At 44.4% G+C, this 26,640-nt stretch overlaps 1 protein-coding gene across 3 annotated transcripts in view; it reads right to left on the minus strand.

The window, feature by feature from the left end:
* Positions 1-3,646: 3,646 nt before the first annotated feature.
* ZHX2 (zinc fingers and homeoboxes 2) overlaps positions 3,647-26,640 on the minus strand; it is a 44,360-nt gene continuing 21,366 nt past the window's right edge. For all 3 annotated transcript variants that reach the window (XM_081874175.1, XM_081874173.1, XM_081874174.1), the window contains exons 2-3: positions 6,866-9,426; positions 3,647-4,807 (exon numbers count right to left, since the gene is read on the minus strand). In XM_081874175.1, coding sequence (XP_081730301.1) covers positions 6,871-9,267 — 2,397 coding nt within the window. In that variant the 5' untranslated portion in view covers positions 9,268-9,426 and the 3' untranslated portion in view covers positions 3,647-4,807; positions 6,866-6,870. The remainder of the gene's footprint in view (positions 4,808-6,865; positions 9,427-26,640) is intronic.

Consider the following 26,640-nt stretch of genomic DNA (forward strand, 5'->3'; position numbering starts at 1 on the left):
ATTTGTCATTAATTCTGGCTTGTAGCATGTGGGAACCCAAAGTCCTATAGCATATTGTCATGAATTAATCCTGGTGGTTTCGTGAATTGGCTGTCCCCATGTGCACGGAGACAGCACAGCTTTGCTTGCTGTTCCTTTACATAACAGGTTCCACTGGCAAAGAGTCAAGCAACTTCTTAACATTGCACTCTAGACTTGCCTCTTCAGCAGTGGGAACAGTTGTACCAAAACCAGAAAGCAAGAGTTTCAGCTGTGGATGCAGTTCTTTGCCCAAGGCTGCTTGTTCTCTTTTCATACACTGCCTAAGCTGTGTAAATTTTGAATGTTGCCCCAACCCAGGTTCTAAAAACAGGATCTCATTGTGAATACTTTTAAGGATTGGGATTTTGTCTTCTCTGCATTCTGGGAGAAATTGGTCTCTGTATTGCTTGAGGTATTATGGTTGGTCTGTACAAAAAGCTGTTTCTCCCAAATACTATTCTGTAGAATGGAACACTGGATTACAACCAAAGTGAAATCCATGAACAGACATGACTAATTTGGGTCCATTAATTCTGATGAGTCTACTCTGAGTCAAATCTAATTGGCTACAACCCCATAGCTATACTGATCATAGAGCTAATCAACGCATCCATTTTAAGCTGAGGTGCAGCCAAGTTCATAATGTAGGTGGGAAATCGCAGCTCTGAATATGTTCTTATGTAGGAAGTACTCCATGAAGGGGAAGAGAGAGTAAGAATAGCTTTCCATAGCTTTAATAATTAATTGCTCCTTGGCAAGCTAGCATTCCAAAGCCAGGGATATTTTGGGGTCTTTGTGAAGGTGGAGGAATCCACTCATTCAGTTCTCCACCTCTGTTGGAAATACTACTACTTCTGAATGGTGTACAGTGGTGCCTCGCAAGACGAAATTAATCCGTTCTGCGAGTCTCTGCGTCTTGCGGTTTTTTCGTCTTGCGAAGCACGGCTATTAGCGGCTTAGCGGCTATTAACGGCTTAGCGGAGCAAGCCCATAGGGAAATTCGCCTTGTGGAACGACTCAAAAAACGGAAAACTCATCTTGCGTGTTTTTCGTCTTGCGAGGCATTCGTCTTGCGAGGTACCACTGTAGCTTGGCTCTAATTTAAGAGATCTCTTACACTGTTTTAGCAGATTCATTCCCCCAGTGCTGAATGGCAGCAGCCCTGCCACAGCTGAAGAGACCTGCCAATCTTGTGTAGCCAACAAGGACCACTATTAAGCCTGCATTGAACATCTTCTTACTTGAACCCTGGTAGCAGAAAGGGGAAAGCAACACCCCTCATCTGCTTGCAGCGGTTGCTGATGCTCAAAGAACCAAGCATGTTTTTAAAGGGAACCTGTAGTTTGGCTCTTAAGCCCACGAGGATTGCTGTCCTACCAACCCAAGCTCCTAGTTCTGCAGGAAGCTGCTAGGGTCATCCTAAATGGAGCAATGATTTCCACCCCTTTTACAAGTATAAAACACACCAGAGGAGCAGAGAAGGGGGCAGATTCGGTGTCTGAAATTTCTGTCTGCACCATAATCTTAAAGCAAAAGTCAAGATATTCAGGACGGGCATATGGTACAGCAATTGTACCATGTTGCAGTGCATGTGAGGGGTGGCTTGGTTAGCGAACACCTAAGCCAGTGACATTCTCCTCCCCCCCCCCGACCCCATGTTGATTTTTGCAGTGGTCTAGTCTCATGGAAGACCAGTTCTTCTCAAATCTGGATTTGGCTATCAGAATGTGTCCCTGCATCTCTCTGCACGTGGGGAACACAGGAGGAAGATTTCTAGTCCGCCTTCTCACTAGCATGTTAGCCATCCACATGCAACTGGTGCATATCCAAGTCTGGTGTCCATCCTAGATCAATACCATGTGCCTTTCCTGGATGTTAAAAGCTCACTTTTGGGCACTTCGCACTACTTTGGTTTTTGTTCACCCGAAGCACTTTTCCCTCCCCCCTCTCAAACTGCCACCGGCAGTTTCTGTTATGAAATGAGTACTTTTTGTAGATAATTTCTCTTTTTGTAACCATTTTTTTTTTTTTTTTTGGTTCTTGGCAAAGTTTTAAATTAAAGATGTAAAACTCTAGAAACCTGTCTGACACTGAATTTGTTTCCTCTTTGCATTCCTTTGACTTCACTGTGCAACCACAAGAGAGCTTTGTAGGTGCTCCCCCAGCCGTAAATTGAATACCGCTGTTCTCACAAAGCGGTAAAAATTCCTACAGGGCAGTAGATTATTGTTGCTGGCTTCTCAGGGAGCTCTTCCTACATTGTGTCTTGGTCAACCTTGCAAAACGTCCTATGTAGCCGAGTAGTAATATTGGGTCATTAAAAGATGCATTGTCTAAGGTCATCTATGAGCAATTCCGGCATTGCTCCATCTGTGAAAGTAAAGGTAAAGGGACCCCTGACCATTAGGTCCAGTTGTGACCGACTCGGGGGTTGCGGCACTTTACTGGCCGAGGGAGCCGGCGTACAGCTTCTGGGTCATGTGGCCAGCATGACTAAGCCGCTTCTGGCAAACCTGAGCAGCGCACGGAAACGCCGTTTACCTTCCCGCTAGAGCGGTACCTATTTATCTACTTGCACTCTGACGTGCTTTCGAACTGCTAGGTTGGCAGGAGCAGGGACCGAACAACGGGAGCTCACCCCGTCGCGGGGATTCGAACCGCCGACCTCCTGATCGGCAAGTCCTAGGCTCTGTGGTTTAACCCACAACGCCACCCGTGTCCCATCTGTATTCCATCTGTAGGCTGTGAGAAAAACCCTTGTGTCAAACCTATGGATGAGAGGGCATGTGGCAGTCTCCATAGAATTCCTTCCACAGGTTCAATGCAGCATCCTTTTCTGTGCCCGCTCCCAATCCTGGGCATGAGCTAAAGGAGGATATACCTTCGTATAGTAGGCTAGTTTCTTCACATGCTCCTCTACCTTCCATTCAGGCAAGCAAGAAGCACCACCAGTGTCTAAGGAAATATTCTAACCGGGCAGAGACTCTCAAGAAGGCGCAAAGCAAGGCAAGGGGAGAGTACATGACCCAGAGATAGGACCAGACAGGTGGGGAAGGCTCCATTTGGCCCTTTTGCCTGAGGTTCCCCATCCACGATGCAAAACATGCCTGGGAAACTTCTGGCCTGCCAGGCCTTCACCTGGCCAAGCTCCAATCCGCACCCTAAATTTCACCCTGCTTGCTGCATGCTGGGTGATGAAGTTGAGACCTCCCTGCATGCTAGACTGAGGGTGAAAATTGGTCCTTCCGCATTCATCATCCGATTGGAAACTTGGTGTTTGTGCACTTAAGTGTGTGTGTGTGTGTGTGTGTCTATTTTAAGGGTGTGGGCATTTTCCATCCCTGCCCATTTTTTCCCAAGGCAATGGAAGCCCGAGAGAGGGAAAAATGGTTCTTCCCTCTGACTATAGAGAATGACAGCAGTGGGATTTCAATGTCTCTGAATCCAGCTGGCAAAATAATGGCTGTGAATGACAGTAGGCCTTGCTTCTTCCCAGATAACTTTCTTTAAGCTGCCACTCCGCATTCAAGAGCAGGCACGCTATGCTGTATTTAAAGCTACTTAGCAGCGTGAGGAAGATGTTGCATGTTAAAAAAAAGAAAGAAAGAGAGACAAGAGGAAAAGCTTACCAAAAACATTAAAGCCTTTGTTTTACTGAGTTACAACAAACAAGCAAAAAGTTAGAAAAGTGTTTTGTTTTAATTCAAACTCCCTAGTGATTAGATTTGTGCAGTGTATGTTGGGATGGGAAATGGATCCGTCTCTCCAAACCAAAGCAACTTCACCATTTTGACCTGTACCCAATATGACAGTTCGTCCCCTCTCTCAGCAGTTATTTGGAGAACAAAAGTGCATTCTGAGGACCTAGAAACAAATGAAAGATGTAGTGGCTGAGGGTTCAAGAAACCACGTTGTGCACTAGAGCACCTAAGGCTGACAAAAATAAGTCTCTGTATTTGCACCAAACAAAGAATTGTGAGCAAGTTCAGTTATTAAGAAGCTTAAGCCCTCCATTGTAAAGTCTTTTTTTTTTTAAAGGATTGTACTACATGTAGTAGAAAAAGGTGCTTAGAACAAGCAAAGGCGTACTGTCAACAACTCTGGAGCTCCATAATCCAGATGTTTTGGCAAACGGTGAAATGCAGGATGCGTTAAAGAGATCGGCTGTCTCTCCCAGACAAATGTTTTTGCTGCTTTTCCTGCATGCAGAGGAACAAAAGGGAGCCAATTGCAAATAAAAGGCTCTTGAGAAAGTCACAACGAGCAGCTAGCCCTAGACTGAATAGGTAAAAATGTGCTGAGATGGGTAAACTCTGCGAAAATAGAAACACATCTTTAGAAACATGTGCGGGAGGCCAAAAAGGTTTCCAAGTCATCATGGATGTAGACGCAGCGGTAACTAATTTTCAAGAAAACCGATAAGCCAAATCGCGACCTCGAGATGGGAATGAGAATCTACAGCGTACACACCAGCCAGGAAAGGCAGCGAGACGTCTCCACGTTGTGAATGGGAAGTTAAAATGGGAGGCAAGCAAGTTGCAGGGGGAAACCTATGTACAAGGGCCCTTGTTGGAAAAGCCCCCTGGTGGAAGTTTGGCACTGTGAGATCTGTAGTGATGTTCCTCAGGACTGTCCTTTCTCCACCGCAACTGTACCCACGTGCCTTGAACCGGGAGGCAAAACCCGTTGGATTTCCCTGCTTCCGAAGATCCTGCTTGCTCCCAGGGTCAGTGACGGCGTACTCCCAAAGAGTGGAAAGATAGGTCTAGAAAGCTGAGTGATATGCCTATGACAGATAAACAAATGAGTGCACGGAATACGGTTATTATTTTGCAAAACGGAACACAGCTTGCACACCAGCAACAACTCTCCTTTGTGCTTTTTGGCTGTGGGGCACTAACTCAGGTGCATGAAATTCAATGGGTCTTCTTACTTGGAGTGAAACAAATGCAGCTGTGTGCGTAGGGGAAGGCTTTGGAGCGGCTGGATTCATTTAGACATGCCCATAAATTTGTTTATTTTTGCAGGGGAGGGTGTATGCCAGCCCTGAAAGTGACATACTTTATTTCCCCTTGCACCAAGACCAGTGGTAAGGATTTAAAAACAAACAAACAAGGGCTGCAGCCCATAAAAAGCTTCTGTAAAAAGAAGTCGCCCCAGCTCATCTTCATTCTCCCTTACTGGGTCGCTCTGCCTGGCTGCAAACCTACACACACTTACCTGGGAATTAAATCCCTGTTGGACTCAGCAAGGCTTATTTCTGAGCAAGCTTGCAGGAGTGTACAGTGGACGCTCGGGTTGCGAACGTGATCTGTGCGGGAGGCACGTTTGCAACCCGCAGCGTTGCGTCTGTTGCAATTTGGCACATCTGCAAAGCACAATTTAGCGCTTCTGCGCATACGCGACTGCCGAAACCCAGAAGTAACCCCTTCCGGTACTTCCGGGTTTCGGCGCGTCCGTAACCTGAAAAAGCACAACCTGAAGCGTCTGTAACCCGAGGTATGACTGTACTTGTAAGAGACAGCATCTCTTCTAGTCCCCAATCTGGATGCCATATGCTTGCTAAAGATAGGCCTTCGCAACACACCTGGCGTATTGCATGTGATCCGCATCCATCACTTCTCATTCCTTGCATTTTGTGCTTGCCTTATTAAACCATACTGTGCCCACCTGGGCACAGAAAACTCCTGATTTTACTAAGAGAAATAGTAAGGAGAATGCTGAAGCTAACCAAATTAATTTTTCCGATTTCTTTCTGGTACTAAGCAGCCCTTTGCAGGGGTCCACTGTGTGCAGTTCCTGTGGCAACTGCGTTAAGATACCCTACAATCAAAAAGAAATCTTTAGTACCATACCCCAGCTTACAAACAATACAATACAATATTTTCAATAGCAAACCCACTGACTTTAAGTGTTACCAATTCTTTGCTGGATGGTGTCCCGAAAGCATGATGAGACCATGTTACTAAGCATGTCAGAGTTTGTATGTTTTTCCCACTAGAGGGCCTAAGCTTGCGTTTTCAGCAATGAGGAGTGTTTAAAAAGACACTAAGCCAGGGGCAGATAAATGAAATCAAAATACACACAGAGAGAATTGGGAGACTCCTTGGATTATGATTAATCAGTTAAGGTGGATCTGAAAAGCATGCAGAAGCTGCTGTCTCCTAAGCATATAAAACAGGTCATTATTTTTCTCGATTCCAATCTACAGCCAAATACATGTGGCGTTTGAAAATTGCCAGGCGTGTTGACGTCGCGTGCGTGAGCATCACTTCTCCCTCCCTAAGTTGGGCAGAAGCTTCCTGGGCTTTGGGAAGGAGGTGCCAGGCTTTAATGCTTTAATACAGTGGTACCTCTGGTTGCAAACGGGATCCGTTCCGGAGGCCCGTTCGCAACATGAAAGGAACACAACCCGCAGCGGTGCATCTGTGCACGCGCGGGTTGCGATCCACCGCTTCTGCGCATGGCGTCATTTTGTGCGTCTGCACATGCAAGAACAGCGAAACCCGGAAGTAACCCTTTCCAGTACTTCCGGGGCGCAACCTGAAAAAACATAACATGAAGCAAACGTAACAAGAGATATGACTGTACTCTAATTTACCAGGAACATTTTGGGGACAAGCCTAGTTTCCCTAGACCACTGTCTGCACACCACTGCCTGCAAGTGTGTTGATGTTCCTCTAACACTTCAGAGCAGATTTGGGAACTGTGCGGGGTGGGGGGGAGGAGGAAGTTCCACTGCACAAGTGGAAGTTGCTATAGCTGGATGCAACCCTTGAATTAGAATGCTGAGCCAAGGAGGACCATGGCCAGTGTTAGGTCAACAAACAATCCCCATCATTACCTGCCTTAGGTGTGAGAGGTATCGCCAGGTATACTTTCAGAATCAAAACCTGCTTTGCTCCCCGGCGCAGCTTGACCCCAGCTGTCCATACAGTCCGAAGCGTCATCGTCATCGTCAATGGTGACTTCCACCCAACTCACATTTCCCTTGTTCTCGTTATTGCCTTGACTACCTCGGTCACTGCATTCAGATTTCTCCATGCCCTCTATGTCCTGCTTCTCTGGCTTCTGAAGCTCTTTACTGGGTTGCTGAACCCCCTCGCTACTGCTACTCGCCGTCTCGGTGGCTGCTGGTCCTTTTGCCTCGTCATATCCATCGACGGCATACTGCTGCTGGTATTGGTCCAGCCATTTTAGTGTCCCGGTTCGTAGGCAGCTCCTGTTCTCTTTGAACCAGCGCACTATTTCAGTCCTCGTGAGCCCCGTCTGAGCCGCCAACTCGTCATACTCCTGTGGAGTTGGCCACTGCGTCCTTGCAAATGTGCTCTTCAACAAGTGCGCCTGCTCTTGGCTACTTGAGGCAAATGCAGTCGAGCACTTGGACAAAGAGGTCTGTGCCTGGGAGACGTCAAACTGCTCTGTCGGACCGATGGCACCATTGGAAGCCCCTTCCTCCTTATTCTTTACGCTCGGCCCCATCGAGTCCAAGACGGCTTGTTCCATATTATCCCTGAGCTTTCTGCGCTCGGAGAACCAGGCCTCAACCTCTCGACTAGTCATGCAGGCTTCGTTCCGGAGCCTTTCCAACTCGCTTTGGGTTGGAAAAGAACTCTTGATAAAGCTTTCTTCAAGGACCGCCAGCTGTTCTCTGGATTTTCCTTTGAACTTCTGGAAAGTGAAGTCTGGGTATGGAGTATAGTTCCGCGCCTGCCTTGCTGCCACAAGAGCAACCTGGTCCTTGGCTAGCGACTCGCTCGTGATGTGGACAATCCCTCGCTGGCTCCGGTATCGGTGGTCGCTGAACCACTTTTTGATCTCGCTTCGGGAGAGGCCCGTGACCTCTATCAGCCTGTACACTTCCGCATTATCGGGGAACTGGCTGACAATAAAACTCGCCTTCAGGGCTGCTATTTGCTCCTTGGTCTTCTTGCGGTCATTTGCCAGCAGCGCAGGAGACAAGGGCACTGCGGTCGTGCTCGTCGGAGCAGCGGGGGCGATCTGTTTGGACAAGACCTCCGCGGCGACGTGCGGGCGCTTGACTTCCGGGACGGCCTTCTGGGCCTGCATGCTCCGTTTCTGCCCTTGGTTGGCTGCCACGGCAAGGGCAATGGGGGAAACATTGGACCCGTTTGAGACTTGTGTCAAAACCAGGCCGGTCTGGCTAAGTATCTGGCAAGGCACAGCCGTCTGGATCATCGGCTGCGGCATTTTTGCGGCGGCGACGTGAGCGGGCAGAACGGCAATCGTCTGGGCCGCTGGTTGGATAGTGCCATTGAACATCTTCTTCCTTGCCTCCTCCACCTCTTCCGGAGACCAGCTGATGCCGTGCTTCAGACGCTGGGTGGCAAACCAAATCCGGATCTGTTCCTCGGGGTGCTTGGATGCGGCCGTCAACCACGACAACTCCGCCTGCGTCGGGTACGGAAACTTGTTGAAGGAGCTGATCATGGTTGTGTTGGTGTCCAGTGCGGAATTGTATTTGGTACTGTTCAACGGCACGGGGACTTTGGGAACCAGGCTGATGTTCGGCGGGAGCTGCACAGAGGGCATCACATGGGCCAAGATATCGTGGAGGAGCTCTGCTCCGTTAATGCATGTGATAGGCTCTGTGGCCTCCGTAATCAGGTGAGGGATCCCATCCAGGTGGTTCTCTAAAGAAACTTTCCTGCCTTCGACTTTCGGCTTCCCAACGTTAATCACTGGGGTGGTCTTGCTTGTACCGCTAGGCCCGACAGGAACCACCTCGATTTCAGGGGTTTCCACGGCAACTGAGCTGCTCGCCGCCTCAATGGATTGCTCTAGGACGGTCTGGTTGTTGAGCTTGATCAACTTGAGCTTGAAGTTGTTCTCTCCTGGGTGGAGTTTGGCGTTGTGTTCGGATAAGGAATCGTACTTTTTGGTTGTGAAGTTGCACTCGGCACACACGTACAGGGGGTTGAGGATGACGTTGGGGTGCTGGGTGTCTATGTGCTCTGTGAACTCGTTGAGATTCTGTGTGGAATAGGGGCAGTACTTACATTCGTAGCCTCCGAGGGGTTTCCTAGCCGGGTTGGCAGGGGAGGATTTCCCTTCGATCACCTCACAGTCGTTTTCGCAGCTCTCCTTACCGGCCACCAAACCATTGCTCGCATCCTGCTCTGGAGTGCCGATTGCTTCCCTTCCCATACTACAGTCCTTGAGAGCTTCCTCAGACTCAGATGCTCGAACCATACATGGAGTGGTCGATTTCCTTTTGCTAGCCATGGCAGCTGGGCAACTGTCCTTGGCAAGAGCAGCAGCTTCTCCCAGGCAAGGTGCTCTCCAAGATGGCTTATTGTGTGATGTTATCCAGGGTGTGTGTCCTAAAGAATTCTAGCCATGGCCTTCAGCTCTGGCCACCACAGCAATTGGGCTGCATGGCACCTGCAAGACAAGACATGCACCATTAATAATAAATAATGATAAATTTTATTTATACCCCGCACTTCCCAGTTCTGAAAATCGGGCTCAGGGCAGCTAACAATAAATTTAAAACTGATGCAACAAAAACCAGCATAAAATACAGTATAAAACACATCATCTTAAATGCACGCCCCCCATGACTGCTTTTAGTGTCGTAGAATGTTGCTCAATATTGATCCAGAGTAGATTCCAATGTATAATTAGCAGAGTAAAAATTTAAACCATGTTGCAGGATTCCCCCCAAAATAAACCAGAGGCAATTAATATTTCATCCAGCAGAGCTTTACTGCTGCTTGAAGGCAAATGAGCATAACGGTCACAAATCCAATACATTCAGGATTGGCACGGTCCATAATAAATCCAGTTGCAGCAGACTTAACTTAAACTTACCATAACTTATAGTAAGTCTAAACCTTAACAGTAAGCATACTATGCACAGAACACCATAGAGATAGAGAAAGTGAAACCCAGGCTCCTTCTAGGCCTTCTTTTATAGGCAGCATGACCGTGACAGAAAGAGAACCACTTTAAACCAGCTGTACTCAGCTTCTCCGAAGGAATAACCCAAACATCATGAACCTTTTGCTTGTTTCTTTCACACAGCGAAGCTTCCAGAACCCTCTTGAATTAATTTGAATGGGAAAGATCTCTACAAATCAGATCAGTACTTTCTGCACCAATAAATGCAAACTGACATTTAGTTCCTATGCAAGTGCATACAAATCTAATAAACTGAATTAACTCGATTATTTGCCAGCTAAAACTTTGTTGGAATGGATGTCAGTAACCTTAAGAAATATACTCTAGTTTGGATACAATCTAGAAACGGTGATTTGTTCAAAACTCTTCCCCAAGGAAAGCTGGCCCCGAACCCCGTGTCATTAAAAACTTTTATTACTGAGGATCAACCATTCATTGCTTAAACATTGGCTATTTACTGGAAACATTTCTCATTTTAGGACACAAAAATGCAAGTGAAGTGCCCACTAAACATTATGTCAGCACAAGTATTTCAACTTGCACGTGAGAATCTTTGCTCTCCCTTCTTCCCATGCATGCCCCTGGGTCCTGCCCAAATCTTCTCCAATCTACAATCCCAAGCATAGTAAGAAAGGAATAAATTACCTCCTTGCATGTTAAAATGAAGTTAAGCAAACCTACTTTGCACCTGTTACCATTCTTAAAATTATCTTTCTTACAAAATTCCTACCATTATGTGTTAAGTTGTGGGTGAACATATCAGACGACATAGCGATTCTTCAAACAGCTCTTGTTTATTCACAGGCCAGAACAGAACTGAACTGTTTATATAGAGCTCAACTACAAGGCAACAGTAAAAACTTTCTGTAACTATCCAATCACTGAACGTCACTTTCAATCCCTTATTTGCATATGTGGACCTGAGTGAAAACTATCCACAGCATCCCCCTGCTGGCCCAGGGTGAGAACTTCAGTACATAACAGGTTGCTAGCATATTCAAATCAAATTAATGAAAAAGGGGGTATTTCCCTTCTCTTGGCTCAGACTGTGTTAAATAAGCTTATTTAGTTAAATGTCTTTTATGCTAGTTAAGTAAATAGACTTAAAGTGGTTTTTAATGCTGCTCTTCTGGATCATAGATCCTGCCAAACTGGCTTACAGTAAAAAGACTGCAATAGAACAACAAAAACAAGAGTTAAAACTCTATACATAATTTAGCCGATTAACTAGACAAGTCAAGCAGATAAGAAAACCATATAAAAGCACCAACAGAGCCATCGCCCTCATTTCTGGCACAGAATGCCAGCCACTCCAGCTTATCTCAGCCAAGCGCCAATAGGAAAGGAAACTTATTTCAGGCTTGTCTTAAAGGAACCAAGGAGTCAAACACAGCTATGGGGGAAAGGAATTCTACTCTTTGCCCCTACTGAAAATGTCTGCCTGGACACATGGTTATCTCATATTATAATCATCAATCTGACAAACTTTTACACATCGTGTTTGTTCCATACCTTCAAGTAATCATTGACCCTTCCGTGTGGAAGCAACTAAACTGCCTGTTTTTGCTGCACAATAAAAACTTTTTTGTGTTTTTATATTATGTTGGAAGCTGCACAGAGTGACTGGGTCAACCCAGTTGGATGGGTGGGGTATAATGAATAAACAATTATTATTATTATTAATTACCCAGACGGGTATTTTAAATATGTCATTTTATAGTACGTATTTTTAAATCTGCTGATTTTATTTCCAAAATGAAACAGGGTGTCTTGTTTTAGTTTCAATTCTTTCTGTTAGTAGACTAAGTTGTTTTAAACATCTGGTTTTGTTGGTACTTTTAATGTATGTTTTATATCAAACGCTAAGATGTTTTGTTTTGTTGTTTTGTTTTTTATGGTAAATCTTTATTAGTTTTAAAATACAAACGTACAATGGAGGTAAGTATAGAAAAGTTAAATACTGAAAAAGAAACCATCAAGACGTAAAAGTAAAAAAAAAAATTGAAAAAGAAAAGAAAAAAGAAAAAAAATCAAAGATTTATACAGAATCAATAAAAAATTCTGCATAAAACTTCCAATCGTTCTCATCATACTGTTTCTATTGTCATGGTTTGTCGCACAGCTTTACTCTATATCCTTTTTCATTCATTCCACTAAAGTATTTGTTTCATTCCTTTTTGTTCACAAGTATCATTCAAGTTAAGGGACGTGGGTGGCGCTGTGGGTTAAACCACAGAGCCTAGGACTTGCCGATCAGAAGGTCGGCAGTTCGAATCCCTGCAACGGGGTGAGCTCCTGTTGCTCGGTCCCTGCTCCTGCCAACCTAGCAGTTCGAAAGCACCTCAAAGTGCAAGTAGATAAATAGGTACCGCTCCAGCGGGAAGGTAAATGGCGTTTCCGTGCGCTGCTCTGGTTCACCAGAAGCGGCTTAGTCATGCTGGCCACATGACCCGGAAGCTGTACGCCAGCTCCTTTGGCCAATAAAGCGAGATGAGCGCCGCAACCCCAGAGTCAGTCACGACTGGACCTAATGGTCAGGGGTCCCTTTACCTTTTTATCATTCAATTTCTGCTAAGATGATATTATTTTTACAATATAATCTTATATATCCCTTAAACATTTTCCATTCTCCACAAGTTTTCTGATTTAAAGCTCCCCTGACTAAGATGTTTTGATGGTTAACTGGTATACAAAGCCTGTTAAATAAATATAAACGAGTAAAACCAACATTTCCCATACTCTGGACACCCACCCTCCTCCCAATTTGTAACTGAGGGATGTGTGAGCAGCAGTCAATCAATGTACCATCATTTTGACACTTTCTGATAAAACCATATTCTTAGCTTAATGCGTTGGATCTAAACGGTGATTTGCTTCTTGTGGTATTCCTTACTTTCATTTATCATAGGGATCTAAAAAAAAATATTTTTTCTTAGGAGGCCACCAAAACATATCAAACAGTATCTGCCTGGCTGAGCTTCACTTTTATAGTGAGCTGTCTCCAAGGACAGTCCATTAAGAGTTTAGCACAGTTGAGTTTTTGAAATTCTGAATAAATATTATTATAAAAAAAAGAGTTTAGCAGAGTTGGAAGGTGATTTTATTTATTTCAATTGTGTTAGGTGGTTAAGGGTTTTAACAACACAGCACGATCAGCTACTACTTTGAAGTTAGCTGTCAAAAACCAATTCAGCAAAGATGATGATCAGATGATGTTTTAAGTAGTTTTCCTTAACGGTACTAATCAGCAAGACAGAAATTGCTGCTTAAGAGAGAACAAGTCCTCGAGGAAAACTCCCCAACTCCCAGGAAGAATTCTTTAAGGACGGTCCAGTGATTTCTTTACTTGTTTTTTCAGTTTTGTGGAAATGTATTGAGAACTGTAATTGGCCAAAAAGTTTTGCACAGAAGCAGTTTTGGATTAATTAACTTTGCATATTAAAGAAACAAGATGTTTGCTACCTCCCTGGAGGAGCCCGGGGAGCTCAAAATAATTGGGCCACCTACGGAGTTCTCTCTCTTGTGCTGAGGGCTCCTGAGGAAATCCCCAAAAGGCTTTCTGCTGATGGGCGAAGCAATTCCCTGGAACTGCGTGTTCGGAAGACTCTTGTGGAAATGCATAAAAAGGTAAAGGGACCCCTGACCATTAGGTCCAGTTGTGACCGACTCTGGGGTTGCGGCGCTCATCTCGCTTTATTGGCCGAGGGCGCCAGTGTACAGCTTCCGGGTCATGTGGCCAGAATGACTAAGCTGCTTCTGGCAAACCAGAGCAGCGCACAGAAATGCCTTTTACCTTCCCGCCGAGGGGTACCTATTTATCTACTTGCACTTTGACGTGCTTTCGAACTGCTAGGTTAGCAGGAGCTGGGACTGAGCAACGGGAGCTCACCCCGTCGCGGGGATTCGAACCGCCGACGTTCTGATCGGCAAGTCCTAGGCTCTGTGGTTTAACCCACAGCGCCACCCGCGTCCCACTGTGGAAATGCATAAAGCTGTAAATATCCCAGGATCCATTTGTACAACCGAATCCCCAAGGGAGCTGGCTTCAGGAACCCGTTGGCGGGCCAACTCTGCGCTACAAAGATGTCTGTAAACGTCACATGAAGCCTGGCAACCTCAGCCCTGCTGTGTGGGAATCCCTTGCAGATGAGCACAGTGCCTGGAAACAGACAGTGATGGAACACTCTGACCACTGGCCATGCCACCTACAGCTGATGGGAGCAGAGTCCAGCAACATCTTGGAGGCTGGCTGTTCATACAACATCTTGGAGGCTGGCTGTTCATACAGACGCAAATACGTTTCTCTACAGCTGCCAAGGAACTTGCCATAGTAGCGCTGCAAAACAAAGGGATTTCCCTGTTGCTCTCTGCATCCTTTCAGGCCTGTCTGGACTCCTGCTGGCAAGAGGAAGGGATAAATAGCGCACAGGTCTTTATGGCCTCCGGAGATGTGCATTTCAAAGCATCACTAATCTGTCAGTGAATGTACAATCAAAAGTAGTGCTTCTGAGCTCCTCACCACAAAGCTCCTCACCCTGCAAGGCCTACAGAAGTCCCAATGCTCAGGTCGTCAAGGTTGTCAAGCTTTGGGATACTGCAGTTCACATCTTATCAGGGCAAATGTATATCAAGATGGTAAAAAGGTGGCTCTTGGAAGCTGCCCTGAAGGCGCCCGTCGGTGCAAGGATAAAGGGGGCGTATGCCAAATACCCAGAAAATCACCTTATGGCTTGGGAGTGGCTGCCACATTTAATCCCAGAGCTCTTTGCAGGGGGTGCCAGCAAATATCAGCTCTCTCTCTCTCTCTCTCTCTTTAAGGTGGAAGCATCCTGTCAAGGCATCAAAGCCTGAGAAGGGCAGCCTCATCGGGAGAAAAAGAGCCTTTGCCCCACAGGAGAGGGCTGCGCTTCCCAGGTTTCAAAGGGGCAAAGAAGGATGCCAGCTTATTAGCATGAGGCACCACACACTGCCTGCTGCTTGGCTTAATGATTTGTGAAAAAAAGACAAATGGAGGATCTGAGCTCCAACCTGACTTTGAGAAGCAGGGCTTTTGTTTTTGGAGGGCATTAACAAGAGCCTGGAGATGAAGCCACCTCATTCGAAATAAGTAGAACTTGAAGAAGATGAGGAGGAGGAGGAAGAAGATGAGGAGGAGGAAGAAGATGAGGAGGAAGATGAAGATGAAGAGTGAATTTATAAAGCTGCTGTAAAGATTTTGTGCTCAAAAGTCAACGATTTTGCTAAGAATGTGAAGTCGAGTGCAGCTCATTGTTAGCTTCGGTAGAAAAACTACAGAATTGTGTATAGGTAATGTGATTGTAGGGAGACCTGTATTCTAATGTAAGTAGTAGCTGAATGCCACTACTGTTAGATTTTTAAAAGCTGATATTGTCAAATGTTCAGGCATATTTAATGGTTCTTCGGATTCAGTGACAGCTTGATTTTGAGCAGAGTTTTAAAAAATGGTAGTAAAATTGGTAGTCAACCTTGTCTTGCATACTACTGCAATGTATTAGTTTTTTAACAATTTTGTAATAAAATGTTGTACATTAACCCCCCCTCCCCGAGGGCTGGTTAAAACTGCCACCTGCAGTAGTGCAAGAAGTATTATATTGTAAACTACCGGGTGATCTTCAGATGAAGGGTGGTATAAAAATTTATATAATAATAATAATAATAATAATAATATTGCACTGTGTTTACGGGCTGGAATGAGAAGGCGATTGGCCACATCCAGCTCCCAGGCCTTAGGATGCCTACCCCTGGATTAAATGTTCAACAGAACTCTCGCCAAACCTCTCACATCAAAGACGGTGCTTCCCAAAGGAGCTGGTTCAGACATTCAGTGCCGAGTCATCAGCTGATGAGTCACCAGCCTTCGAAAATCATATCCAGCCGTACTTCAAAAAGGAATCCAAGGTGGCTCGTGAGTCACCAAGTGAAGAGCCATCAAGCGATCACGACGACTCATGATGCCTCTATTACCTGCCGTATCTGAATTCCACTTGGCAGGAGACGACAAGTGGGATATCTGGTTATCCACTATGGGAAACAGGACGTTGGATTAGGCAGGTCTTTGGTCTGGTCCAACAAGGCTCTTCTGATGTATGTGCAAATTTCACAGAACGAAATCTCCCTCAACCCTTGGGCTTTTTGAAATTGCAAGAAAAGCCACAGCACTCTCGGTTTTCTCCTTTGCCGTTTTCCACTCTGCTTCCACTATTTCACCACTTAACTTCCTTTACAGCGTTACAGAAGATGATTGGGTCGGATCCGGCCGCTGGGCCTTAGTTTGCCTAGGTAAAAGTAAAGGGACCCCTGACCATTAGGTCCAGTTGTGGCCGACTCTGGGGTTGCGGCGCTTATCTCGCTTTATTGGCCGAGGGAGCCGGCATACAACTTCCGGGTCATGTGGCCAGCATGACTAAGCCGCTTCTGGCGAACCAGAGCAGCACATGGAAACACCATTTACCTTCCTGCCAAAGCGGTACCTATTTATCTACTTGCACTTTTGACGTGCTTTCGAACTGCTAGGTTGGCAGAAGCAAGGACCGAGCAACGGGAGCTCACCCCGTTGTGGGAATTCGAACCGCCAACCTTCTGATCGGCAAGTCTTAGGCTCTGTGGTTTAACCCACAGCGCCACCCGCGTCCCTTTAGTTTAGTCCCTTTAGTTTGCCTACCCATGCCTTAAAGCTGCACATACTTTTGGTTGTGGCGGAAACACAGAGGGGCAGATATACCACCCACATTATTGTAATGAAATATGACAGATATTCTAACCAGAAGTTGATTATCAAGTTTCTAGCTCCTTGTCGCTGTAGATTAGTCGTAAGAAAAACTGGTACACTATTTCCTGAGTTCACTACAAACTTAGTGACACAGTTGTACAATACATTACACACACAAAAACAACATTAAACTTGTACACTAAGCTCACGAAGAAAGAACAGAGTTCATTGATTTGACTTGCCTTTTTTTAAAGCTCTTGTCATTAAAGAGCAATAAATTTTTTTGGTGCCCAATTCCCTGAACCTTTGCATTCAGATATAATGGCGTTTAGAGCACTTAATGAAAAGAGACAAAATACCTGTAAGACTAAAAGCATTAAAAAAAAAATCTAAAAATTTCATTCACTTAATGTATCATCTTTAAGAGAGTCTGTAATAATACTTCAACATTTGTCAGCTGTTTACAAAGCAGTAAGAATCTCATTTCTCCCTGTGCTACACCCACATTATTTCAGATGTACATCTGAACATCTTTGTTCCTTGTTATATGTCCCAGTATATGTCTGAATTGCCAAAAAGCTTTCATGTAAGCATGTTTTTCTCCCTGGCATCCAGCAGAATGAAAAAGCAAGTGTTAGATTTCAGAACACTTGCTTAAATCATACCCATTGGAACAGCTTCAGTCCTTAGACAAAGGGGCTTAATGCAGACCCTAATCTCAGAGGTAGGGAATGTTTTTCAGCACTAAGGGCCACATTCGCTTCTGGGCCACATTTTGAGGGCCATATACCAGTGGTGGCTGGGGCCGTGGCAAAATTAAGACCCAGCAAGGCCTGAATGAAAAGGGGTGTTAAGTTGTGGGTGAACATATCAGATGACACAGCGATTCTTCAAACAGCTCTTGTTTTTTCACAGGCCAGAATAGAACTGAACTGAAGGGTTCAGCCAGCCTGCTTATACAGAGCTCCACTAGAACGCAACAGTAACCATTTTCTGTAACTATCCAATCACTGAACGTCACTTTCAATTCCTTATTTGCATATGTGGACCTGAGTGAAAACTATCTACAGTATCCCCCTGCTGGCCCAGGGTGAGAACTTCAGTACATAACACGGGGCCTGAATGAACAGGCAAATTTAACTGAAATTCTGAAAGCCTGACTATGATGTTAGAATCTCAGGTATATAAGCTAGGTGCCAAACAGCTCCTTCAACCAAGGTTACAGTCGCCAAAACAAAATGTCTAGTTGCCATTTGGGGGCAAGACGGCTCTAAAGTCTTATTTTTCAAATGATGGGCTGACTGTGGTTGATTCTCAGTTAAACATCTGGCCAGTTCAGATGACAACCTTGAGCTCGGTTAAGAACTTTGAGAACTTAAAGAAGGAAAGTCACTTGGTCCAGGGACAGTCCTCATAGATACTGGCCTATTCCAACCTCTTTTTCCTTAATGGTTACAGCTCCGGCTCAGGCTGCACAGAAAAAAAGCATTTTGGTTCCAGAAATTCATTCTGATTCTGCAGATAAAATATAGCTGACAGAATTCTACAGGCTGGGGCATTCATGTATGAAAACAGTCCAAATGCAACACTCCCTGTTTAGGGAAGCTTTTAATGTTTAATAGACTATTGTATTTTAATATTCTGTTGGAAACTGCCTAGAGTGGCTGGGGAAACCCAGCCAGATGGGTGGGGTATAAATTATTATTATTATCCTGAAGGAGCATCTCCACCCCCATCGTTCTGCCCGGACACTGAGGTCCAGCGCCAAGGGCCTTCTGGTGGTTCCCTCACTGCGAGAAGCATAGCTACAGGGAACCAGGCAGAGGGCCTTCTTGGTAGTGGCGCCCGCCCTGTGGAACACCCTCCCACCAGATGTCAAAGAGAAAAACAATGCAGGTGTCTGAGCAACCTGGAGAAATATGAGAAACCAGGAGTAGAACACTATATTGCTACAGATCTACTTACGGTAGTACCTCGGGTTACAGACGCTTCAGCTTACAGATGCTGCTAACCCAGAAATAGTACCTCGGGTTAAGAACTTTGCTTCAGGATGAGAACAGAAATCGTGCTCCAGCGGCGCAGCGGCAGCAGGAGGCCCCATTAGCTAAAGTGGTGCTTCAGGTTAAGAACAGTTTCAGGTTAAGAACAGACCTCCAGAAGAAATTAAGTTCTTAACCCGAAGTACCACTGTATCAGACTTTTAGAAGACATCTGAAGGCAGCCCTGTTTAGGGAAGCTTTTACTGTTTAACAGACTATTGTATTTTAATATTTTGTTGGAAGCCACCCTGAGTGGCTGGGGAAACCCAGCCAGATGGGTGGGGTATGATGATAATAATAATAATAATAATAATAATAATAATAATAATAATGATGATGATGATGTTGCACCTGATGCCCGGCTAATTTCGAACATTGCCCATGTATACTCATATGGGCTGTCACATGAAGATGAAGCAAACTTGTTTTCTCCTGCTATGGATTCAAGTTACAAGAAAGGAGATTCCGATTAAACTTTCTGAGAGTCAGAGCTGTTTGACAGTGGAGCGGACTCCCTTTAGAGGTTGTGGACTCTCCTTCTTTGGAGATTCTTAACCAGAGGTTGGATGGCCATCTGTCATGGATGCTTTAGTTGAGATTCCTGCATTGCAGGGGCGATGGACTAGGTGACCCAACTCTATGATCATGAAGCACTTTACAGCAAGTAGATAGCAGCAGTGACCCATAACTTCAATTTCAAAGCCCCCATTTGGGCCTCGAAAGAACTTCTAAGTCATATAAATAAGGTCGATATCCAACCAAGAACAATCTCAGACCATAACCCGGTATGGGCATGGCTGAAAGGAGATGAGAAGAAAGCAAGAAGATGGTGACTAAATGAAAGTCTGTTAAATGATGAAACTGTCCTGCAAAAAGTGGAGTTAACACTAAAAGAATTCTTTGAACTTAACCTGAACCAAGGGACTGACATTAAAACCGCATGGGATGCGAGTAAAGCTGTTATAAGAGGGTTCTTTATACAACAGAATGCATACCCAAAGAAAATCAGAGAGAAGAAAAAAAAATGGAGATATGGGAAGAAATGAAAAAAGAATTATTTAATAATCTGGATAGCAAACTAAATAAACAGAACATAAAAATGTTACAGACACAATTCTCGATGATTATAAATCAAGAGATTGAATGGAAAATCAAGTGGTTAAAACACAGGAGCTTCGAGTTTGCAAACAAGCCGGTAAACTGCTAGCCTAGCAACTTAAGAGGAAACAAAACGAAAGAATCATAAACAAACTTAAATTTCAAAGTTGTACAAAAGTCACCATCTCCACCCAAGCAGGTGTAAAAATTGTGCTAAAAATAAAAATCGCATCACTGAGTTCAAAGCCTCTGCATGGTACAATGTAATGTTCTAAATCCCTTTTTAAAAAATCACCTTATTTATGACCGGCACTATTGGGGTAGGAGTAAGGGTGGGATGGAGGTCACATAAATATAATTGGAAAGACCTCTCCTGTTGCTAGTTGTACATATTAAAAGTTACATCTTGGCCTCATGTTAGCGATTTTGAATCATTAATCACTTTGGTAAAAGATGCTTTATAGGACAGGCTGGCTTTCACATTCTGAAACATTAACAATACAAGACTTGTGGCAGCTGCTGTTTTTTTACCTCGCACCATAAAATTGCACCTAACATGGACTCCCTGAGGTGAGCTGAATTGTGCCACTAAACCACTCAACTTCCTGGGCGCAAACAGCATGAGAGAGGCAGCATGGAATAGTGGTTAGTGTTGCAGTAGGACCTGGGAGATCAGGTTTCAAATCCCCACTCTCAGCCTGCCCTACCTTACAGGGCTGTTGTGAGGATGAAATGGGGACTGCGTACTCCGCCTTGCCTTCCTTGGAGGAAAAGCGGGATATAAATCACGAGCAAATAAGCAAACAGTTTGAAATCCAACAAGATAAACCGCCAGCTCTCAAAAACCAACGGCCGAGAGAGTCTACAACACAACTCAAGCACAATGATTCTGTTGACATTTTCACGCCAACAGCCCCCCTGTTCCAGACAAGACGGGATACATTTTTAATTCCCCCATGTTGAAAATACAGCGAAGGGTGGACTGTGAAGGGGTGTAGCCTGGTGTGAAAATATAAACAAAAGGATCCCCCCCCCTTGCATTTCAAGATCTTCCTCAATGCAGCATACTAGGAATTCTGTTTTTTTTTTTTTTAAATGACAAGCCTGCATTGGGCCAGCTAAATAGTTTTGGAAGGGAAAACCACAGGGGATATGCCTGCAAAAAAAAATGACGACTCACTTTTGCAGAGTGTGCTGAAAGGGCATCTCTCTTTGAAGAGAATGAGAAATTAATGATCTGCCAAAGAGCCCTGGTGGGAATCATAAAATCCGAAAAGTAAAGCGCCAGAGAGTTGGCACTAATGAAGAAAAAGAGGCCTGCAAGCCTGACCGAATATTGCTCAGGTTTTGCCTCTGTTTTGCTCCAAGGTTTTTCCTTATCTCAGTGGTTCTTCAACTTTTTTCTCTGGGCCACAGTTTCAGAATAAAAAATTTGCTCATGCCACACCAAATCGTTTGATTGATAAGAAATAGATGGGGGAACAAAAAGAAGCAACTCCCAGACCAGGGTGGATTTGATTTAAATCACGATTTAAATCACTAGTCAGTAAGACTTGATTGAAATCAATTTTTTTTTTTTACAGAAAGACTCATTCTTGCTGGTATAATCTTAATATTTACAAGCAGGTGAAGGTTTCATTTTTGGAATAATAAATTTTCAGAGTAGTTTTTACAGTTATATCAAAAATTACTGACTTGGTTATACTATTAGAAATACACGCAAATAATTATGAAATTGTTGCTGTACTTTGCTGGAAGGAGAAAAACAATGTTCTCCTTAATAACAATTTAAACAATTTATTTAAGTAAAAGAATAACATTATAGCCTATGTATCCATGTTTGTTAACTTGATGTGGCTAAACACTTTTTTTAACGGAAACAAAAACATTATAGCATATATATCCATGTTTGTTAACTAATGTGGTTAAACTTTTTTTAAAAATAAAACAAAAATCCTTAAGAATGAATTTTAGCACACATGAAGAACTTAAAACAAATCTTTATTTACTGATGAATAGTCTTTGGACTAGAAGGTACTGTATTTTTCGCTCAATAAGACGCACCAGACCACAAGATGCACCTAGTTTTTGGAGGAGGAAAACAAGAAATTTTTTTTTCTGAATCTCAGAAGCCAGAACAGCAAGAGGGATCGCTGCGCAGTGAAAGCAGCGATCCCTCTTGCTGTTCTGGCTTCTGGGATAGCTGCACAGCCTGCATTCGCTCCATAAGACGCACACACATTTCCCCTTACTTTTTAGGAAGGAGAAAGTAAGTCTTATAGAGCAAAAAATACGGTAATTTAAATAGAAAATGATCTTTAGAAAGATTTAAAAAAAATCCTTTAAAAAATATTGATTTTTATCCACCCAGTCCCAGATGCTGCCTTATACCAAGTCAAACCATTGACTCATCTAACACAGTTTTTTAAAAATGAAAGAGCTCTCCAGGATTTCAGACTGAGGTTTCTCAATCCCTACCTGCAGATGCTGAGATTTGAACCCGGGACCTTTTTCATGCAGGGCAGAGGCTTTAGCCCTGAGCAACAACCCTTCCCTGACTCCTCCAACCCAAAGACAGCATCATTCATGGGCGGCTCTTTAATAGCAATACCTTGAGGACCACCGCAAGACATGAAAACTCGCCTAAAACACCTGTGATTTTGGCCCCATCACAGGAAACGGAGAAAAGGATGGTGGAGGTGAACAGGAGGACACAGAGGATTTTAAACCAAAGAAAGGTGAATGAGGAGGACATGCTTTCCTCTAGGCCCAAAGAGAGGAATCGTAAAGGCTTCTAGCAAAAGGAATTTTGCTGCCCCCTTGGCTCCTCAAGGTTGTTAAAAAGAAATGTTGAAATGAAGGTGTCTAATAATAGTGCCTCTGATCGTCGTTTCCAAAAGGCGCAGCCCCCAAGCAGGAGGGAAGTGAAGGACGATGAGGTACGTGAAGAAGAAGAAGAAGAGACTATCTTTTAACTTGGCCTCCTGCTTTCGCTGTTGACCTCAGAGCAGCTCAAAGAGGGCTGTTCTCTGAAGACGTGCCGCAGCGGGTCAATCTTTCTCAGTGGGCAAGCCGGATGAAAATCAATGGCTTGTAATTGGGGCTTGCTAAAAAGAAGAAGGTAAAGGTGGGGAGAATTTGGGGATGAAAGACTCTTGGATCTCTATGTACCGCAGCGGCAAGCGCTTGAAAAAAATAAAATAAAATAGAGAGGAACAAAGAGCTGTTATTTAAACAGAAGGGAGAGAGAGAGAGAGCGAAACCTTGCCCTCTTTCCTTTTCAGAAAAAAAGATTGATGCAATTTCTGCACTTTTATCTACAGGCTTTCATCAGCACCTCAGTATTGTTGCAGACCAGATGATACTTTTCCAATTTTCCTAATAAAATTATCCTAGCAGGGACCTTCAATCTGTCTCCATCGCGTGACACCTGTATTTCTCTTCCTGCGAGGCCTAGCCCTCGGGTGTCCACGTGTCTTAATTTAAAGGAGACCATTTTCAGTTTGCAAGGGTTGAAGACAAAGAGCCATGAGAATGAACTGTGGAACTGGCCACAGTTTAGGACGTGCAAATCTGTGCGCTCTTTTTTTACCGATACAAAACATTTCCTCTTTCATGTAAATGGCAGTCTCAGGCCTACTGACCAAATCCTTGAGACACTGTATTTAGTATAAAACCTGACCGGGCAGCCATGGGAAGCACAAATTTTGGCTGGCTACCAAGGCCAGCAAAAAATGCATATACAGTGGTACCTCAGGTTACATACGCTTCAGGTTACATACGCTTCAGGTTACAGACTCCGCTAACCCAGAAATAGTACCTCGGGTTAAGAACTTTGCTTCAGGATGAGAACAGAAATCGCGCAGCAGTGGTGCAACAGCAGCGGGAGGCCCCATTAGCTAAAGTGGTGCTTCAGGTTAAGAACAGTTTCAGGTTAAGAACGGACCTCCGGAACAAGTTAAGTACGTAACCAGAGGTACCACTGTACCCCAATTGCAGGTTATGGGGGGAAAAAGATGTGTCAAAGACTCCCTGGCTGGACTCTGGTAGAACTAATATGGTGATGTCAATGAGATATGACCACATTGTACCAATGAACATATGACTAGCCTCAATAATCCCTACCCCTAAAAGGAGATTTATAATTATCTGTTCTCACAGCAATGTCAAAAGCTTTATTTGTTACAACTTGACATGAAGGCAGACGTGCCAACGAGTCATTCGCCAGTCAGCAGATTCTCAATATGCCCCATTAATCTTGAGGAGAAGACTCTGGTGATGGTGGGTCTTTGGGAGCGAGTCATTAAAGTCAGAAAACCCTTTTCCGGGATGTATCCAGCTATGTTTTACTCACAGTAAAGCCACTGAAATTAATGGATCTCAGGTAGTCATGCTCATAATTTCAATGAGTCTACTCTGAGGACGACGAGTGTTGGATGCAACCCTATGATCTATAAAGTTTTGGAGTCTGCTGTTGGAAACAGAACCTAGGGCCAAATGGACCTTTATTTAATGTGGCAAAACTGTTCTTATGATTCAGCACAGCTTGATGTCTGAATACCCTTAAGACAAGGGATGAAGATCCTGTAGCCTTCCTGGTGTTGGTGGGTTGTATCTCCCATTATGCCTGACCACTGGCCACGCTGGCTGGGTTTGGGAACCGACAGTCCCACTACATCCTGAAGGTCACAAGTTCTCCATCTCTGCTTTGTAACAGAACCATCATGGTCTCATACAACATAAACAGACATCCTTTAGACTTTACCTGGAAGCCATCCAAATCACAAAAGCTTCCGACTGTGTTTTCATTTGTTTTATGGCAAGAAGAAGGGAGCCTTTCTCAGTCTGAGAGCTGCATTCCCTTTCCTCTTGGCACAATAACAACATCATCACACGTGCAGGTTTTGCAAACAGACCTGGAAGAGATTTCAGAGATCCAACCCCTCGCACTGCATTGCAATGCACAAAATGTTCAGTCTGTTATGTGGTCTTATCAGGGATGAGAAATTCTTGGTGCTATAAAAGATTGCTATACTGTAATTTTACTGGAGGTTAGGACCATGTAGGGACGCAGGTGGTGCTGTGGGTTAAACCACAGAGCCTAGGACTTGCTGATCAGAAGGTTGGTGGTTCGAATCCCCGCGATGGGGTGAGCTCCCGTTGCTCAGTCCCTGCTCCTGCCAACCTAGCAGTTTGAAAGCACGTCAAAGTGCAAGTAGATAAATAGGTACTGCTCTGGCGGGAAGGTAAACGGTGTTTCCGTGCACTGCTCTGGTTCGCCAGAAGCGGCTTAGTCATGCTGGCCACATGACCTGTACGCCAGCTCCCTCGGCCAGTAAAGCGAGATGAGCGCCGCAACCCCAGAGTCATCCGCGACTGGACCTATTGGTCAGGAGTCCTTTTACCTTTACCTTTAGGGCCATGTATGCCAACTTAGGCTCTTGGAAGGCAGGAGATAAATAAACAATTGACTAATTTAAAAGATGCTCCTGGGCAGCAGACTTTTAAAGACCTTCAAAACTATTTTAATGCAAGGAATTACAAAAAGCCTGAATACCCTTCTAGCTTATAAACTATGCTACCCAATCCTCTGCATGTTTACTGACAGATAAGTGCCACTGGGATCAGTAGGATGTGCTCCCAAAATAAGAGTGTACAAGATTGCAACTGTAATTTAGTTCAGTTTACAAGCTTCCTTTTGCAGCTACAATATATATAAAAAAGTCATAGAATTTCTTTCCACTTTCACAACATGTTATCACTTGGGCATTTGTATCAGATTCAAAATTAATTTCACCACATGTATCTCAGCTGAACTAGAAACAATAACTAATAAAAGAGATTTACAAATGCACACACTGCCGTGATCTGGTAAGGGCACCATCAAGGCAAGACTTGGCAAGGGAACAATATCAAGACCTTGCTTAGGAAGATGAGCAGAAGCACCCCCAAAAAACAACAAGATCATGGGCCTCTGCAGAGATTTTTCCAGCAGGGGGCAAATTAAAACACTGCAATGGGTGGCTGTAGCACACAAGCTAGTTTCTCTCTCACACACATAATTTTGCCTGTGCCTTTTGCGTCATATTTCAGGTTCTACAAAAGCTAGAAACTTAGGTCTTATTTTTAAAATGAAAACTGGGAATCTGGGGGTTATGGTTCATCCTGGGCGAGAGACTTATCCCCCACTGCTGCGAACACCCATGGCTACCATTTTGAAGTTAACTTGAGTAATATACGTTGCCATCTAAAAAGGAACGGAAACACAATACAATTAATTCCATAGTCTTCCAATGCAGGTGTCTGAGCAACCTGGAGAAATATGAGAAACCAGGAGAAGAACACTATATTGCTACAGATCTACTTACAGTGGTACCTCAGGTTACAGACGCTTTAGGTTACAGACTCCGCTAACCCAGAAATAGTACCTCAGGTTAAGGACTTTGCTTCAGTATGAGAACAGAAATCGTGCGGTGGTGGCGCGGCAGCAGTGGGAGGCCCCTTAGCTTCCAGAACAAATTAAGTTCTTAACCTGAGGTACCACTGTATTAGGAGTGGTTCTTCCACAAAACCAGAGATGTGGGATCTGTGGCCATGAAGATGCAACTGGGACTCCAACTCCCATAAGCCTCAGCCAGTATAGCCAACAGCCAGGGATGATAGGAATTACAGTCCATCAACACTGGGGAGGGGGCACGTGTCTCCCCACCCTTGCGCTGAACCCATGAAACAATGAAACCTTTGAAAGACACGCATGAAGGAAATGTTCCAGGAAAAAGTGTCCCCTCTTGCTACGGCAGCGACAGTTAGTGAGGCAGAATGAAATCA

This window comes from Podarcis erhardii (genome assembly GCF_964252035.2).
Source record: "Podarcis erhardii genome assembly, chromosome: 8".
Taxonomy (NCBI): Eukaryota; Metazoa; Chordata; class Lepidosauria; order Squamata; family Lacertidae; genus Podarcis; species Podarcis erhardii.